Consider the following 15,125-nt stretch of genomic DNA (forward strand, 5'->3'; position numbering starts at 1 on the left):
GGAGCTCGTGGCCCCTGTTTATGGGGACACTTCAGTCTTTTGTACAACTGACATACCTAGATTAATAGACTCATATATAAATGATACATACATTTATATCAAGAGCGTTAGCACATGTTCAGATGTGGTTTGGCACTCACTCATTTTGCTGTCTATAGATTGAAATATGTATAATGAATATTCAGACAACCATTTTTAATAACATGCCAAATTACATTTACTTACATACTTTTTGGCTATATATTTTATATATTAATAAAAGTTGTCTATTGTCCCAGAGCTGTAAGAACCTCTTTTTGACACATGACAGCGTCCACAATACGTAAACTTGCGCAACCTAATGAAATTTTAAATAAAATCCTGTAATAATATTTAAAAAATCAAGTACTTAATAACAATATTTCGCTTACTTTAAACATAATCTTACACATGTTACATTTTTGCGGATCTTCGTTAGTGAGTATTTTACGATATTAATTTTTTATCACGCTTTACTTATTATGTCATTAATCTTCCATTTTTAATTTTAAACTATCGCTGTGGCAGAGTCTTATCATTTCCGATTCAAATAACATTTCAGTAAGTTGACAGAAATCGGAATTTGTTTAAGCGCCTCCTTGTACATAGGGCCTAATCGATTCAACCAGTTCGAAATTAATCGTTAGATTTGGCAAACGATACGTCTTAGCCACATCGCAACATGCTTCAAAACAAATGTGGCAAAAATGTGAACTTACAGATCTGAGACAATAGTATAAATCAATAAATAAATAACTATTATAGGACATTCTTACACAGATTGACTGAGGCCCACGGTAAGCTCAAGAAGGCTTGTGTTGTGGGTACTCAGTATGCCTTTCACATTCACTGCTTTAATGGGTGTGTGACATAAAGCTCTCCGAAGGGGTGATTGTCAGAAAAGACATTTATAATAATAATATAATGTTCAATATTTTGCATAAGGCAGAAATAGAAGCAACAAATAGGGGATCATTAAATTTGGTATTAGTTATTGAAATAGTCCAATATTCTATTGCGTATTTAGAATCAAATAAAGATTAACCAAATCAATGACGTATGTTTATTCATATTAATAAAATACCGAAATCGTTCATAAACAGCCAAGCCACATCTTTTAGTAAGACGCAGTTTGTGAGTATAGAAGTTGTAGAGTAGGTCGGCTCTACAAACGATTTGACAATTTTTGACGGTGCGAGCTTCGAGGTTTAGTATTAGCGCCATTTTATATGAAAAAAAAAAAATGGTGGGATTTAGCAATTATAAAATATGTCTATCAATTTGTTTGTATGATTTCTGTATGTGTTAATACATTAGCAATTGAGTTGAAATCGTTACTTGTGAAGGTACGAAATCAGTTCAAATTAGTATTACTCAAGAAATGCATGGTAAGATAAATGGTATATCATTATGCGTCAATTCAATACAGATCCGACTTGTGTTGATACCTAAAACTCTGAGACAAGTCAGTCACATGAGAGCTAATTCTGACGGCCGTTTACAACACATTGGATTGGTGGTTATCTAATAATGATTGTGAAATAGCATTTAAGTAGTTCTAGTAGTGTTATGCTTTCAACGCGCTATGATGAGCTCGTCTCGACTCCCTAGCTTTATTGAGTCTTAAGTAGGATGAGTGCCTACGCAGTTAATATAGTTCGTAGTAGGTAGTCAGCATCAAAAGTAGCGGATCAAATAACGCTTCAACTTCAAACCATACTGTAACCGCTAAACAAAAATAGATGTGTGTCTATAAGTAGAAATAAAAGTTAAACTTATTACATAATTGCTGACCGCGAACTGTACTGATTTATCTATTTCATCCGCTACTATTGATGTTGACTGTACATGGTTAATTGAAGTACTAGCTACGTTCCTACAACTACGACAAATTAGCTTTCGGCAAGCCGTACTCACCAATAGGCAAGCCACTGCTATGTATTATCTAGATGTACGTGTGTACTGCGTTCACTATTATTATATAGGCTTTACTGTTTTACAGAGGAAGTGCATAATAATTTTCAATTGTATTTTTCGGAACCATTCGTAATTGTCATGCACAAGTTCGAGCGTTTCCGTAAAAATATCATTTTGCACTAGATCTGTAAATCAAGGAGTTAAATTATTCCCAACGGCTGCCGCTAGGCTTTGTTTGATAATTATGTCCTTGTGGACTAGGTACCTGTATTTGTAACAATCTGTTACCTATAGTAATTACACGGGCTATTAATAAGCAATGTACGTGTAGACATGAAATGCAACAAACGATGATATTTGAGACTACTTTCGTTTCTAACCAGTAGCTACATATTTAGTCCGCAGTCATGTTTATAAAATTTAAAGGGTTTTCTGCATATTAATAGGAACAATCTCCACATCTAGTTACTGGCACACTGACTTGCCCGTTAGGCGTCTTTATTATTCGATAACTGCATTCACGAGTAACCAAACCCGAAAAAAGTTTACTCGTTTAAATTACTTGTCAGTATAAAACTCGGATTTATATCGCGTTTCGTATATATGTACATTTAGGCAACGTTTGATAGAATCCCCTGACCAGTTTACAACTGCAATTACTATTAAAAATACGTTCAATGAAAAAAGGTGACTGAATAGTTGGCATTTACCCACTTCACCATCTACATTTTATCTTTTCATTGTATGCTACTATAATTATTAACACTTAACTAAGATTCACAGCTCTAAACAGTTACATAACTCTTAAAAATAATAACCAATAGAAAAATATATCTTTTCGCTGCTACTGCAGCGGTAGAAAATTATATGCAGTATGTTATTTTGACATATAATATACTTACATAGGTACCTTACAAATACTGTTCTGAAAAACGGGAATCAAATTAAATAAAAGAAATTACAATTCTTTTTGGATCTGGATTGCAATGAAATCAAACTGTGCCTGCAAAAAGGCATAGGAGACTGAAGTCTGTACTGTGAACTTTGGTGTAACACTACTTATGACGGTGGTGTATTGCATGGTTTTTGAAACTCAACGCTTTTAGGCAGGGAGTGACCCTTATAAAATAATTTATCATTAATACAAGCCCTCTTGGGGCTTTCAAGCCTCTATAATATTTATTTATCTACTTTATGAATAAGCGTAAATAAACGTTGACGGCATTAACTTAAAAACTCGTAATTTCTATTAAACTGTATATGTACAGTCACCGTCAAAAATAAGTGATGATTTCTGTACCTTGTCGCTTATAATCATTTGACAACTTCGTACGACATTTCAAACAAGATGTTAATGTGACAAGGTACAGAAATCATCACTTATTTATGCCGGTGACTGTAGATTGAGACTGACTTAGTGACCTTTTCTCCGTTTGAGTTTAGACATAAAAAAGTAAGATTTGATTTCATTTGTACACGTATAAAGTTCACGGAACAGACTAGATATAAAATATTTGTAGTAAAATTTAATACCAGAAAAAATAGCACACTGCACTGTGTCAACACACTGATCTGGAGATAATCGACAGATTGAAACCAAAGAATAGAACTATTTTTCACGACTTACAAGTAAATAATCAACACATCGTAGTTCGTCTTCTTCAGTTTCTAAGTTATAATCGGTATACATAGATGTTTTTTTGGTATCTACGAGTAACTAATTTCTAAAAAATGCAATCCTCGAAAAGTTGTATGTAGTAAATTATTTATACTACACGCATTCACATAGTCTCTAGGTAAAATCTGACGATTATCTCGGGTCAACTGTATAAGATAAATAAAAACTAAAGAAAAATAAAAACCAAGGAAGCATTTAGTTATGTTTGCGTAATAAGCGAGAAGAATTGTAGGTAATAGATGAGATTGTGATGGAAGATTAGACCTTGAGCTTCTTGGGCGGGCGCAGCGCGTACTGCGGCGGCAGCGCGCGCTTGTCGGCGGCGGGCGCGCGGCGCAGTAGTCGCCGGTTCAGCTCCAAGTCCATCTTGCGAGCCAACTCTAAATCCTTCTTCTCCTGCTCCATCTGTTTCACAATCCTGAGTTGTTCTTCAAATATTTTTTTTACATCGCAATGCTGCAATGGACTAGACAAATTCTTTACAGCTAAATTAACTTTATTGTTATTTACAGAGTCTGAATTGAATGGTGGGCCATTTATTTCTTTCTTAGCACTATTTTTCTTAGATTCGCTTCGCAAGTAAGGTTTTCTTTCAGAAACCACTTGTCTGGCCTTCGCTTTGGTCTTTTTAGGTGTCGTTTCATTTTCAGCTTTCGAAAGACTTCCCGTAGACCTTGTGCGTCGCAAACTTGTTTCTTTATTCAGTTTGTCAATGCCATCGAGTTGAATGCAGTTTTTACTTTTTGAAGATATATTTTTCCCGGTCACTGCTTTAGCAACGCTATTTCCTTTCGTGCTTAGATTTGCCTTTGTGTCAGACTGAGATTTAAGACCCTGCAAAAATATAAAATTAATTATCAGATTAAGTTAGGGGAAAAATCCTGACTGCGGGCTAGTTTCAACTAATCGAGAAAATGTTCATATTATAGTTCCGATTTATCTGAATAAAGAGATAAATTACAATAGGTACATAGGTGATTTTCTAAACTACAGGTACGTATGTAGCATCCTTTCAGAGCATTGCGAAATTCTCATATTGTACTTACTAAGTTTATATGAATAAAAGAAAATACTGCTAGGAATTGATAATCATCATTTCCTAACCATTTGTGCCGGCTTTAGCTTGAGAAATTAGGGTAAGTTAACTGCTACTACTACGTGACTTTTTGTACTGGGCATTATGTGAACATTTGTTCAAGTTTTAAGGCAGAGGGGTAACTAACTGATAGGATACTCTAGTTCTATTCCTCCGAGCGTACTACATACTAACAATTACCCACTATACTATAGAGGTGAGCTATAGAGTCTATAGCTCTTTTCTACTACACTATGTTATCTTACTTGTATGTTTTGGTTATAAAAAATAAGCAGGTATTCGACCGCTCTTCTTGATACTCTGGATGACACGAAAACGCTGTATTGCTGGGTATAAAACTGATTGCTACGGGGATGATATGCGGGCACTACGTCACTAAACTACGTTATAGTGGGCACAGCAGTCGGTATCGCGTTACATTCTGTGCCTGATCCGTTCATAGAATGGTCATGATATGGTCGTATGATGATAGCGTGTAATGACATTCCTGAACCCACAAATGAAATCGCAGCTGATTTTCACGAAGGTTTATTATTCATGGCCGTTAACCACTATACGGAGTATAGCACAAGACGCGATGACTGACGAAATATTCGCCTGATCCGCGGTCTATACACTCGGTACGGTCAACGTTATTATATTATCTAGTAATTTGAGAGAAGTACGGACCTTAGTGAGTGCTATGACAAATGCCGAGGGCAAGTTATGCTCCAAAGAGTGGTTGCGCAGAAGACACAATCCTTCGACATATTGCATTTGAGTGGGGGCTTCCTTGTACACGAGGGCGGCCTCCGGTTTCTCCAAGCGAACAACTGGCACACGAAGCGGAAACCCTCTCTTTGCATTGTAACTGCAGAAAAAATTAAGCATAAAAATGGGTATAGTAAGCTTTACTTTAAAAAAATTGACATAATGCCCATCGCGGACTTCTTTGTAGATCTATAAAGGAGCAACAACTGCACCAAACAGCTTAGGCAGCGCTTTCGATTCGAAAACGCTGCGATTTTTTTAGATTTGATTAGCAAAGATCGTGTTATGTTAACCAATTCACACAAATTATATATAGATCAGTCAATGAATGCTCAAAAGGGGGTCTGGGTGAAATGGCCGAAAGCAGAAAGTTTCACTACGGGATGTTGTTAGGGATAGTCAGGAGACATACATACTAAAAGTCCATGAACTTCGGACCTGAGCTCGAAGAGATGGGGGGGGGGGGGGGGGGGGGGGTTGAAAAAGTCCCATCTTTTGTTTTTTTTTGCTATCTCAAAAACTATGCGTCACACGAAATGTTGGTTTAATACATTTTGAAAGCTTATAAAATTCTCTATAACTTTTTGATCTAGAAACTTTTTTTGTATTCTTAACCATTATCTAAGTACTTCTAAGTTCTAGGTATGAGCTCCTTAAAACTGTATTTTTTACAAAATCGACATCAGCTCACTTTTTGCTTCATATATTGCTTAGGGCTTGCAATATCGGACGATTTTCAATTCCGGAACTGGTTTTCGAGATTGGACTTCAATTCCGGAATTCCGGAATTGAAAATTTTTTTTGTTTTGTTTTCTGGTGGATTTCTGATGAAATAGTACAATTTTAAATTGAAATTTATTATTAATCGACGTTTAAGACAATAACTCTGTACCTGAAAGGCATATAATACTGCAATTTTCATTTTAGTAATTTTACAGGAGAGTCCATTTTGTGGCAAAATCGGTCTTGCGAAGTATTACGAACAACAGCAAACGATACAAACGAGGTTTTAGTGGGGTAAGTAATAGAACGTATACAAACGTATGGTATATTCGGTAGAAGGTATAATTTCAATTTGTATAATTTTGTATGGTATAAAGTTCAATTAGTATAATTGCTGTTATATATAATTTTAGATAGCATAAATTCAAATTATATAATGTTTGTTACATATAATATTGTTTCCTATAAGTATAATGTGGTATAACGTTGAAGTAATACAATATACAAAACGAATACCATACAGACCCTTTAGCACAACTTGCCTTGTCGCGCGCGAGTCCATACATCAAACGCGACTTCAAGTATGGACTCGCGCGCGACAGTGCAAGTTGTGCTAGAGGGGCAGGTGATATAAGCGCCTGCTGTTTTGTTTCGTGCAATGTTGTGAATATAACGCGTTGTTATTCATTGAGGTATATGTACTACGTACTAGAGGCGACGTTGCCAAGCGAAAACACTGCACATGCTGACAAATGCGCGGGGTGGGGGGAGCGGCCATTAACGCATAGAGTAGGTCCACCATCAGATGTGACACATTTTTATATTCTGCCTAACGGGAATTTTACATTTAGTTTAAATACGGCTATTCTAGTCACAATGATTTATTTATTTACAACTTAAACAATACAAATTAATATAATTGTGCTGTACTTATCTTCTTCTTTAAAATATAATGAATGAACATATATATGTGTAGTCAGTTGGTAACCAAGTTTCCTCAGCACAATTTTTGGACAAAGCGTATCCATTGTTCCCTTTTTTCATGACTAGGCCAAAGAAAACTGCAAAAAGTGAGCGTGCTAAAAATACAACTTCACTCAAAAAATATTAACGAAGCGCTAGTAGCCTAGCGGTAGGTGCGTGCGACTTTCGTTCCGGAGGTCGCGGGTTCGAACCCCGGTTCGCACCAATGAGTTTTTCGGAACTTATGTGCGAAATGTCATTTGATATTTGCCAGTCGCTTTTCGGTGAAGGAAAACATCGTGAGGAAACCGGACTAATTCCAATAAGGTCTAGATACCCTTCGGGTTGAAAGGTCAGATGGCAGTCGCTTTCGTAAAACTAGTGCCTACGCCAAATCTTGGGATTAGTCGTCAAAAGCGGACCCCAGGCTCCCATGAGCCGTGACAAATGCCGGGATAACGCAAGGAGGATGATGACTCAAAAAATATTAACAATCAATAAACAAATAAACTTTTTTTATATTATTAGTAACATAATTCATGGAGTAGTAAGTAGTTACCTAATAATTTTCCAAATAGAAATATATTTCGCAAATATATATTAGAGGTGAAACACATTAGTAGGAACAATGTAAATGGCACATCTGCGCGGTTAACTTTTTCTAGTCTATGATTGCGTCACCAAAATGGCGGCAGTCCCACAGACCTATCATTTCGCTTACGCTTAAAGACAGCTGAAGTGTGCGAAAGAGAAGCCGTCACGTATATGAACATCCCATGAGTGAGAAAGAGTCGGACTACCAATGACAAAACGTGACCATTTCTGAGCCCGACAGCGGCCGCTAGCGGCCGCGGCTTTGTTTACATATTTTGAAATTATTCAAAATAATAAATAATTCGGGGGTTGGGGTAATAAAAAAGGATGTGTAAAATATGGTGTCGTGCAGTTTACTAGATTGTTCTGTTACAGGGTCAAATAACCCGCTGAAATACTCATTTCACAGGTAATTATGATCTTCCGATTGAAATTTTCTTTACGATATTTTGTCAAATTAATAACTTAAAACTGTTTAGTAGGCACTCACATAGTCCATTATTAGGTTTTCTTCTGCTGTGTGCCAATATTTCCTCAAAATAGTCAATCATTTTCAATATTTTGTGTAAAAACCTAAAGTGTTAGTTTACACTAGGGCTTGACAATTTCATAATGACAGTATCGATAACTTACAGGAGTACAATATTATATTAGTCGATATGTAATTATTATATAATAATGAATAAAACATTAACTAATATTCACTGCTATAATTACTTTATTATTATAAATTTTTATTTTATAACAGCCAATGCAATAGCTAATTATACCTTATATTTTGCCACTTTCCACGACTTTGTACATCACAAGGAGACATAAGGTTTCCTGTAATAGAACTATTTTTTATCATATCAACACTTACTGCTCTCATACCAAAGTGACTCAATAGTTGCCACATGCAAAACGGTTTACATAGACGGTGGCGCCCCTATTAATTTATACTCTCTTTTGCCAGGCTTTCGCTTAGGATTAAGCAGCATCAAATCCCATCAACCCGCCGTCTCTACTAAACAAGGAATTACTATGTATCCAGGGCTTCAAGTACGCTTGGATTTTTGCTGCGCGCGTAGTACAGCAGATGGAGGAAGCGGCGAAACTGCTGGCTGTACCGTCGGGTATAATCAGCACTGACTGGCAGGACCATTGTAACGGAATTCGTAACGTGTTTTAGTTTATCGCCACTCGTTTCGAATTTCCTTTTTTCCGCACTCATATGGCAATGTACTATTTTGTATTAACTTTGTATGCGTTTTTTAAATCTCTTACCTAGAGAAAAAAGATAAATAAAGGAATACGTAATACTCGTATGCAATTTTATTATAATACATATTAAAAGTCACAGTTTCGTTTTCTTTCAACCCCTTATTTGCCAAGAGTGGCACTGAAGCTTTAGTAGTTTCATGTGTTCTGCCTACCCATTTATGGGATACAGGCGTGATTGTATGTATGTATGTATGTACATATTAAAAGAACATTATTTGAAAAGTACCTAGTCGATAAAATAGTGGAATATCGATAGAATATTTATGTCTATAGACATCACATCACTATTTTTGACACACACATACACAAATTACTCACACACGTGCATGTCATTTTTGGTCTCGTTTTTGAAGCTTGAGGGGCATTCTTTGTCATCCTATTTCTATGGCAGTCCCGCTCCCGCTCGCGTGTTTGTAGAATATTCAATCTTAAAATATTATAGACGAGTTTTTTGTTTAATTTACCGATGAAATGTCACACCTTGACTTTTATTTGATTTTTTCAAGTGATTAGAACAATCTTTAAGCACACAAGAACGCATTATTCACGTGGAAAGTAAATGCATCACGGCACGTCACTGCACTGCAAGGGCCTGGAGACGACTGACAACGTTGCGGTCCATGGACCGCAGTGGGGTGTGTAAAAATTCTCTTAGCAACGTCGCCTCTAGTACGTAGTACATATACCTCAATGTTGTTATTAGATTATTTTTATTATCATTGCAGTAAATGTGTGGGTATGAATCGAATGTGGGTTTCAAATTGTGTATTGTAACATTATACAATTGTTGTCCTGTTAAGTCTGTGTCTAATGTGGGGGTCACAGTTCAAACCTAACCTAAACCTACTTTTTTGACAGGATTCGTTTCTGTGGTGGTACATATACCTCAATGTTGTTATTAGATTATTTTTATTATCATTGCAGTAAATGTGTGGGTATGAATCGAATGTGGGTTTCAAATTGTGTATTGTAACATTATACAATTGTTGTCCTGTTAAGTCTGTGTCTAATGTGGGGGTCACAGTTCAAACCTATAACCTAAACCTACTTTTTTGACAGGATTCGTTTCTGTGGGGTCACAGTTCAAACCTAACCTAAACCTACTTTTTTGACAGGATTCGTTTCTGTGGGGGTCACAGTTCAAACCTAACCTAAACCTACTTTTTTGACAAGATTCGTTTCTGTGGGGTCACAGTTCAAACCTAACCTAAACCTACTATTGTGACAGGATTCGTTTCTGTGGGGTCACAGTTCAAACCTAACCTAAACCTACTTTTATGACAGGATTCGTTTCTGTGGGGTCACAGTTCAAACCTAACCTAAACCTACTTTTTTGACAGGATTCGTTTCTGTGGGGTCACAGTTCAAACCTAACCTAAACTTACTATTGTGACAGGATTAGTTTCTGTGGGGTCACAGTTCAAACCTAACCTAAACCTACTTTTTTGACAGGATTCGTTTCTGTGGGGTCACAGTTCAAACCTAACCTAAACCTACTTTTTTGACAAGATTCCTTTCTGTGGGGTCACAGTTCAAACCTAACCTAAACCTACTTTTTTGACAGGGTTAGTTTCTGTGGGGTTCCCAACCTAATTTTGTGATTTATATGACATGTTGTTATATTTTTTAATATTTATATCTTATACTTTTAAACGAGCAATTCTTGTATATTTATTTATTTATTTATATATTTATTTACACTGACGATCTCGGAAACCGCTCTAACGATTTCGCTGAAATTTGTTATGTGGGGATTTTTGGGGGTGAAAAAGCTTTACATCAGGCGGACCGTATACTTGTTTGCCACCGACGTTGTATTAAAAAAAAAAAAAAAAAAAAAAAATCGGTGTAACTTATCCTTAGGTCCCGGAAAACGCGAATTTTCGAGTTTTCATGCGTTTTTCTTCGCGCGCCATCTCGTGTGCAGTAGTTGTACTGTTAAGACAGAATTCTTTCGGTCGATGTAAGTACTATTTATTGCAAACACTAGATGGCGACACAGGTCAAGGCTAAAACGAATAGAAAAATACACTATTTGAGTTTTTGTGGCGAAATGCGCGCCATCTCGTGTGGAGTAGTTGTGTTGTTAAGGCTGAGAATTCTTTCGCTCGATGTAGGTACTATTCATTTTTGAACTAGATGGCGACACATGTCAAGGATACGAAACAGAACCGAGCGAAGCTCGGTCGCCCAGATATTATTATTAAAGATATAGTAAATGTAATTAGGTAATATGTATATTATAGTATACGGTAGTATGTATATTGTATGTTATATTATTTGTATCTTATACAAATTGAAATTATACCTTTTGTGCATTATACATAAAAAAAAGTATTCTTTTTGAGCGTTTGTAAATTGAGAATATGCCAAAAGTTTGTATTCATTATGTTACGCACCCGTTTTAGTGCCAGTTTTGTGATAGTAGTTAACATTAAAGTAAATATATTTAGCAATATTATTTAATAGTATTTGACACATCATTCAGTAATAAAAACTACATATTTTAGACAAAAACTAAATAAAACTCCCCCAAATACAGTGTTTTCCTTCTGAACTTATTTCATATTTGAGGATTTACAGCAATATGGACGAGGACAACATTATTGTTTTATCAATTATTAATCTAATAAAAACAAGGGTTTTAAATGCATATGCATCGATTGTCCACCGAAATAATGTAAAAGTAATAATTTACAACAATGGCACAACGTCTTATTCACCTAAATGTAATGAAATAAATATTGAATTACCTGTATCAGACTCGAGGCCCCAAAAAGTCAGATTTCCTGATTTATACTTAGGTACATGTACACCTTGAATTTTTGTAAAAAATAAAGCATACTTTTCATATCCACCATTTTCCATACATTGCAGTAAAGTCCACCAGTTTAGTAAAATATGCACACGTCTTTGTGAAAAGTGTATTTATAAGTAACTACGACGTTATGCTTGTGAATGAATGTAATACCAAATACTACGATTTGCATCTGAATTTAAGTTCGCAAAACCAGAAAGTGACAATGGTTAATATTAGCGGGTTAAAATTTAAAATTACACTATTTCGCTCTGACTAGCCCCTTTGGCCATAAAATAGGGTACTACCTGAGTCCGAGCAGTGTCTAACTTATGAATTTACATATTTCTTATACATTCTGTGGTAATTTTGTAAAATAACCAGGCCGATATTACACGTTTTCATCTAAAAATATATATTTTTTCACTTCCGAAATTTTCGAGATTATGTGTCTCAATTCCGGAACTGTAATATCGGAAAAATTGTCCGAAATTCCGGAATTTCGAGATTCCGGAATTCCGGAATGCAAGCCCTTTGCTTTACATCTTGAAAAATATTTATCTGGCATTATAGCCAAAACACTTGAAAAGTAATGAAGTTGTCTGTTTTATAGAAAACTAGCTCCTATATTTCCAAATACAGCAATAAAATGCTCATATTGCCAAAACAAAAACCACAGTTATGATAACATATCACTGGGTCCACTTACTTACTATTTAAGAGTTTTATAACGCAGACCAATTTTAACATGAACACTAGTCCTAAGTCCCAAAGGACTAAGATGAGGATGGGCGAACTTATCCCTTAAAGGGATAAGTTCGCCTTTGTACTTATAATAAGCTCTTTTTCCTGTGTGTTGTATTATTTTCTGGTACAATAAAGTGTTTTACTACTACTACTACTATGCCAATTACATGCCATGCATTGCCTGCCCGAGCACTCAATCAAGGTTGAGCGATATGAAGTTATGGCGCTTTTTGTTACCAAATGGTGCTACCACACTGGCTATTATAAATGTTATATAACATCTTAATACAACATTTATAACAGCCCAGTGTGGGAGCACCAAAACTCTCAAACGAGGCTATTTTCTTATCCTGGGCCATTTTGGCGCCCCTATTATAGTCTGGTGGCTAGAGCGGCCGGTCCACTCGCTCTACAATAGATGAGTCCTGATGCCACGCCATAAAGTAATCATATTTTACTAACCTTGTCGCTGTCGTTCCTTGTACCGGCTTAAAGTAACAGAGTTCTTGCCTCATGGAGTCAACGCTGCCGCTCGCTGCACTACGTTTGTCCACCGTATTCATTTTATGTTGTAGTATCCCAGTGTACGGCAAGGATACGGGCAAAGATTGTGTTGCATTCAGTGTTTTATCTGAATCTTTTTCATCAGGAGAAAACGAGTTATTAGCGTGAGGTAGTTCGTCGGTTTTCTGGAAAATATATTGAACATGTTAATGAATGATAATATTAAACATGTAAATTGTCTCCTTCAGTGTACCCAATAGTCTAGTTTCCTACTAGTCAAATAAACTTCTTTTTAAGATCAAAACGACTTGCTGTTATGGAAATAATTTGAAATCGTGAGGAGTAACGTCACGGTCGACTTATTTACTTTCTATCGTTCTCTTTGACTTATTCAATATACTTAAATTATGTTTTAAAATAACTACTGTACATAATATTTCTTCTAATTATTTGGTGCTTTAATTCGTGCACTGCTTATTTTATTTTAAGACCCTATTAAGGCCTACTGTCCACGGAAGCATATTAGCTGCATAGACTCGTATTCGTCATTGTACGCTTGCTTGCAGCTTACATACAAAACCGCAAACTCTGTAGATACACAAGCTTCATGCCCCCGGGCGTACTGCGTGTCGTACGCCGGGCTGCATTGCACGGGACAGCAGTTACGAACAGTCTAAAATGTGTGTTTCTACTTATAATTATGTGTGGATGTATTGAATATAAGCGGCGTCTTCGCAGACCTTGAAGATAATAATAGGACCAGGTCATCACGAATGAAACAACATGCAGGCTGCGATACCCTTACGCTACGCTTCGTGGACGAAGTCATGTGTGCATGACGAATGCATGCAGCTATGCAGCTTCTCCTCGTCGACAGTAGGCCTAAGACTTGATGTACATTGTACAGGATCAATATGTCGACAGTAGGCCTAAGACTTGATGTACAGGATCAATATGACCTGTGTCGCACTGAAGGTAATAAAATAAAACGATATTGAGGTAGCGCAAACATATTTAACAATTACAACTGGACTGGTATCGCTCTTTAAGAGTACATGAGACTTGAGTCAAAACATATGCTAACCTATATGTATACAACAGTGGCGGCTGGTGAAAATTTCTGCTAGGCAACACTGAGCAAAACGAAACCTACCTTAAAATTAAAAGGTACTTTACTAGTAATCAATTTTAGGCAAGCCGGTGGGAATCGGCTTGTACGGACCAGCCGCTGCTGGTATACAAACAATATTTATAATATATACTAAAGCGTACCTTCGTTTTACTATTGTCTCCATTCTCTTTATTCCAAACTCCAGAAATATTTCTAATTTTCTTATCTAGGATGTTTTTGAGAAATTTGCCATAACTGGGCACAATTTCAGGAGATCCCCGAGTTTCGTTTTTAACAGGTGAGAAATCTGAACCATTGCTGCTATTAGTGCTGTCATCAATTAATAGTGGATTACTGGAAATTACATGTCAAAAATAAATTTACACTAAAAAAAGGGACCTTTACATCCCCTCTACCCGTTAGCTTCATCCCCACCCCCAGTACTGTGAGTATGTGGATTAGAACACCATTCCCTACAACTATGCCAAAATTCGCATTTACACGAGTTTTTTCCGCTGAGGTAGGCTTCGTTGAGTGAGTTACTTCACTCGTCGCAAAACGCGCAAAGTAAAGATCCTCGGAAATGGATCGAAACATGTTTGGCGTTATAGCGACTTAAGTAATACGTGAGTAACCCGTTAAATATAAAATTTAAATACAGTATGTTATCGTCGGCCATTTTTTGCTATAACTATAAGGATTTTTTTTTAAACTAGTGCAAGGCTCGAGTGGACGCTCTATGCAGCGTCAGGCCTACGTCACCCGCTGGCAGTTGCCTTGAGGTAACAAGTGGCCGAGAGGCACCACGCGCCGCCTGTGTAGTCGCGTGGCACGTACCTACTATTCTTCTGAGTTTTACGTAGTAACTTATTAGTATTAGTTAAATAATGCGTAGGAGTTTGTCGTTTTGCGGGCAAGTGAAGGATCTGTTACGTTAGTTAGTAACTTATTAATAATCTGTGGC

At 36.5% G+C, this 15,125-nt stretch overlaps 1 protein-coding gene across 1 annotated transcript in view; it reads right to left on the bottom strand.

The window, feature by feature from the left end:
• Positions 1–730: 730 nt before the first annotated feature.
• LOC125241508 (E3 ubiquitin-protein ligase RNF169-like) overlaps positions 731–15,125 on the bottom strand; it is a 28,210-nt gene continuing 13,815 nt past the window's right edge. The window contains exons 4-7 of the mRNA XM_048150028.1: positions 14,323–14,515; positions 13,009–13,235; positions 5,379–5,559; positions 731–4,447 (exon numbers count right to left, since the gene is read on the bottom strand). Of these exons, the coding sequence (XP_048005985.1) occupies positions 3,872–4,447; positions 5,379–5,559; positions 13,009–13,235; positions 14,323–14,515 (1,177 nt within the window). The 3' untranslated portion in view covers positions 731–3,871. The remainder of the gene's footprint in view (positions 4,448–5,378; positions 5,560–13,008; positions 13,236–14,322; positions 14,516–15,125) is intronic.

Source organism: Leguminivora glycinivorella, chromosome Z, assembly GCF_023078275.1.
Source record: "Leguminivora glycinivorella isolate SPB_JAAS2020 chromosome Z, LegGlyc_1.1, whole genome shotgun sequence".
In the NCBI taxonomy this organism is placed as follows: Eukaryota; Metazoa; Arthropoda; class Insecta; order Lepidoptera; family Tortricidae; genus Leguminivora; species Leguminivora glycinivorella.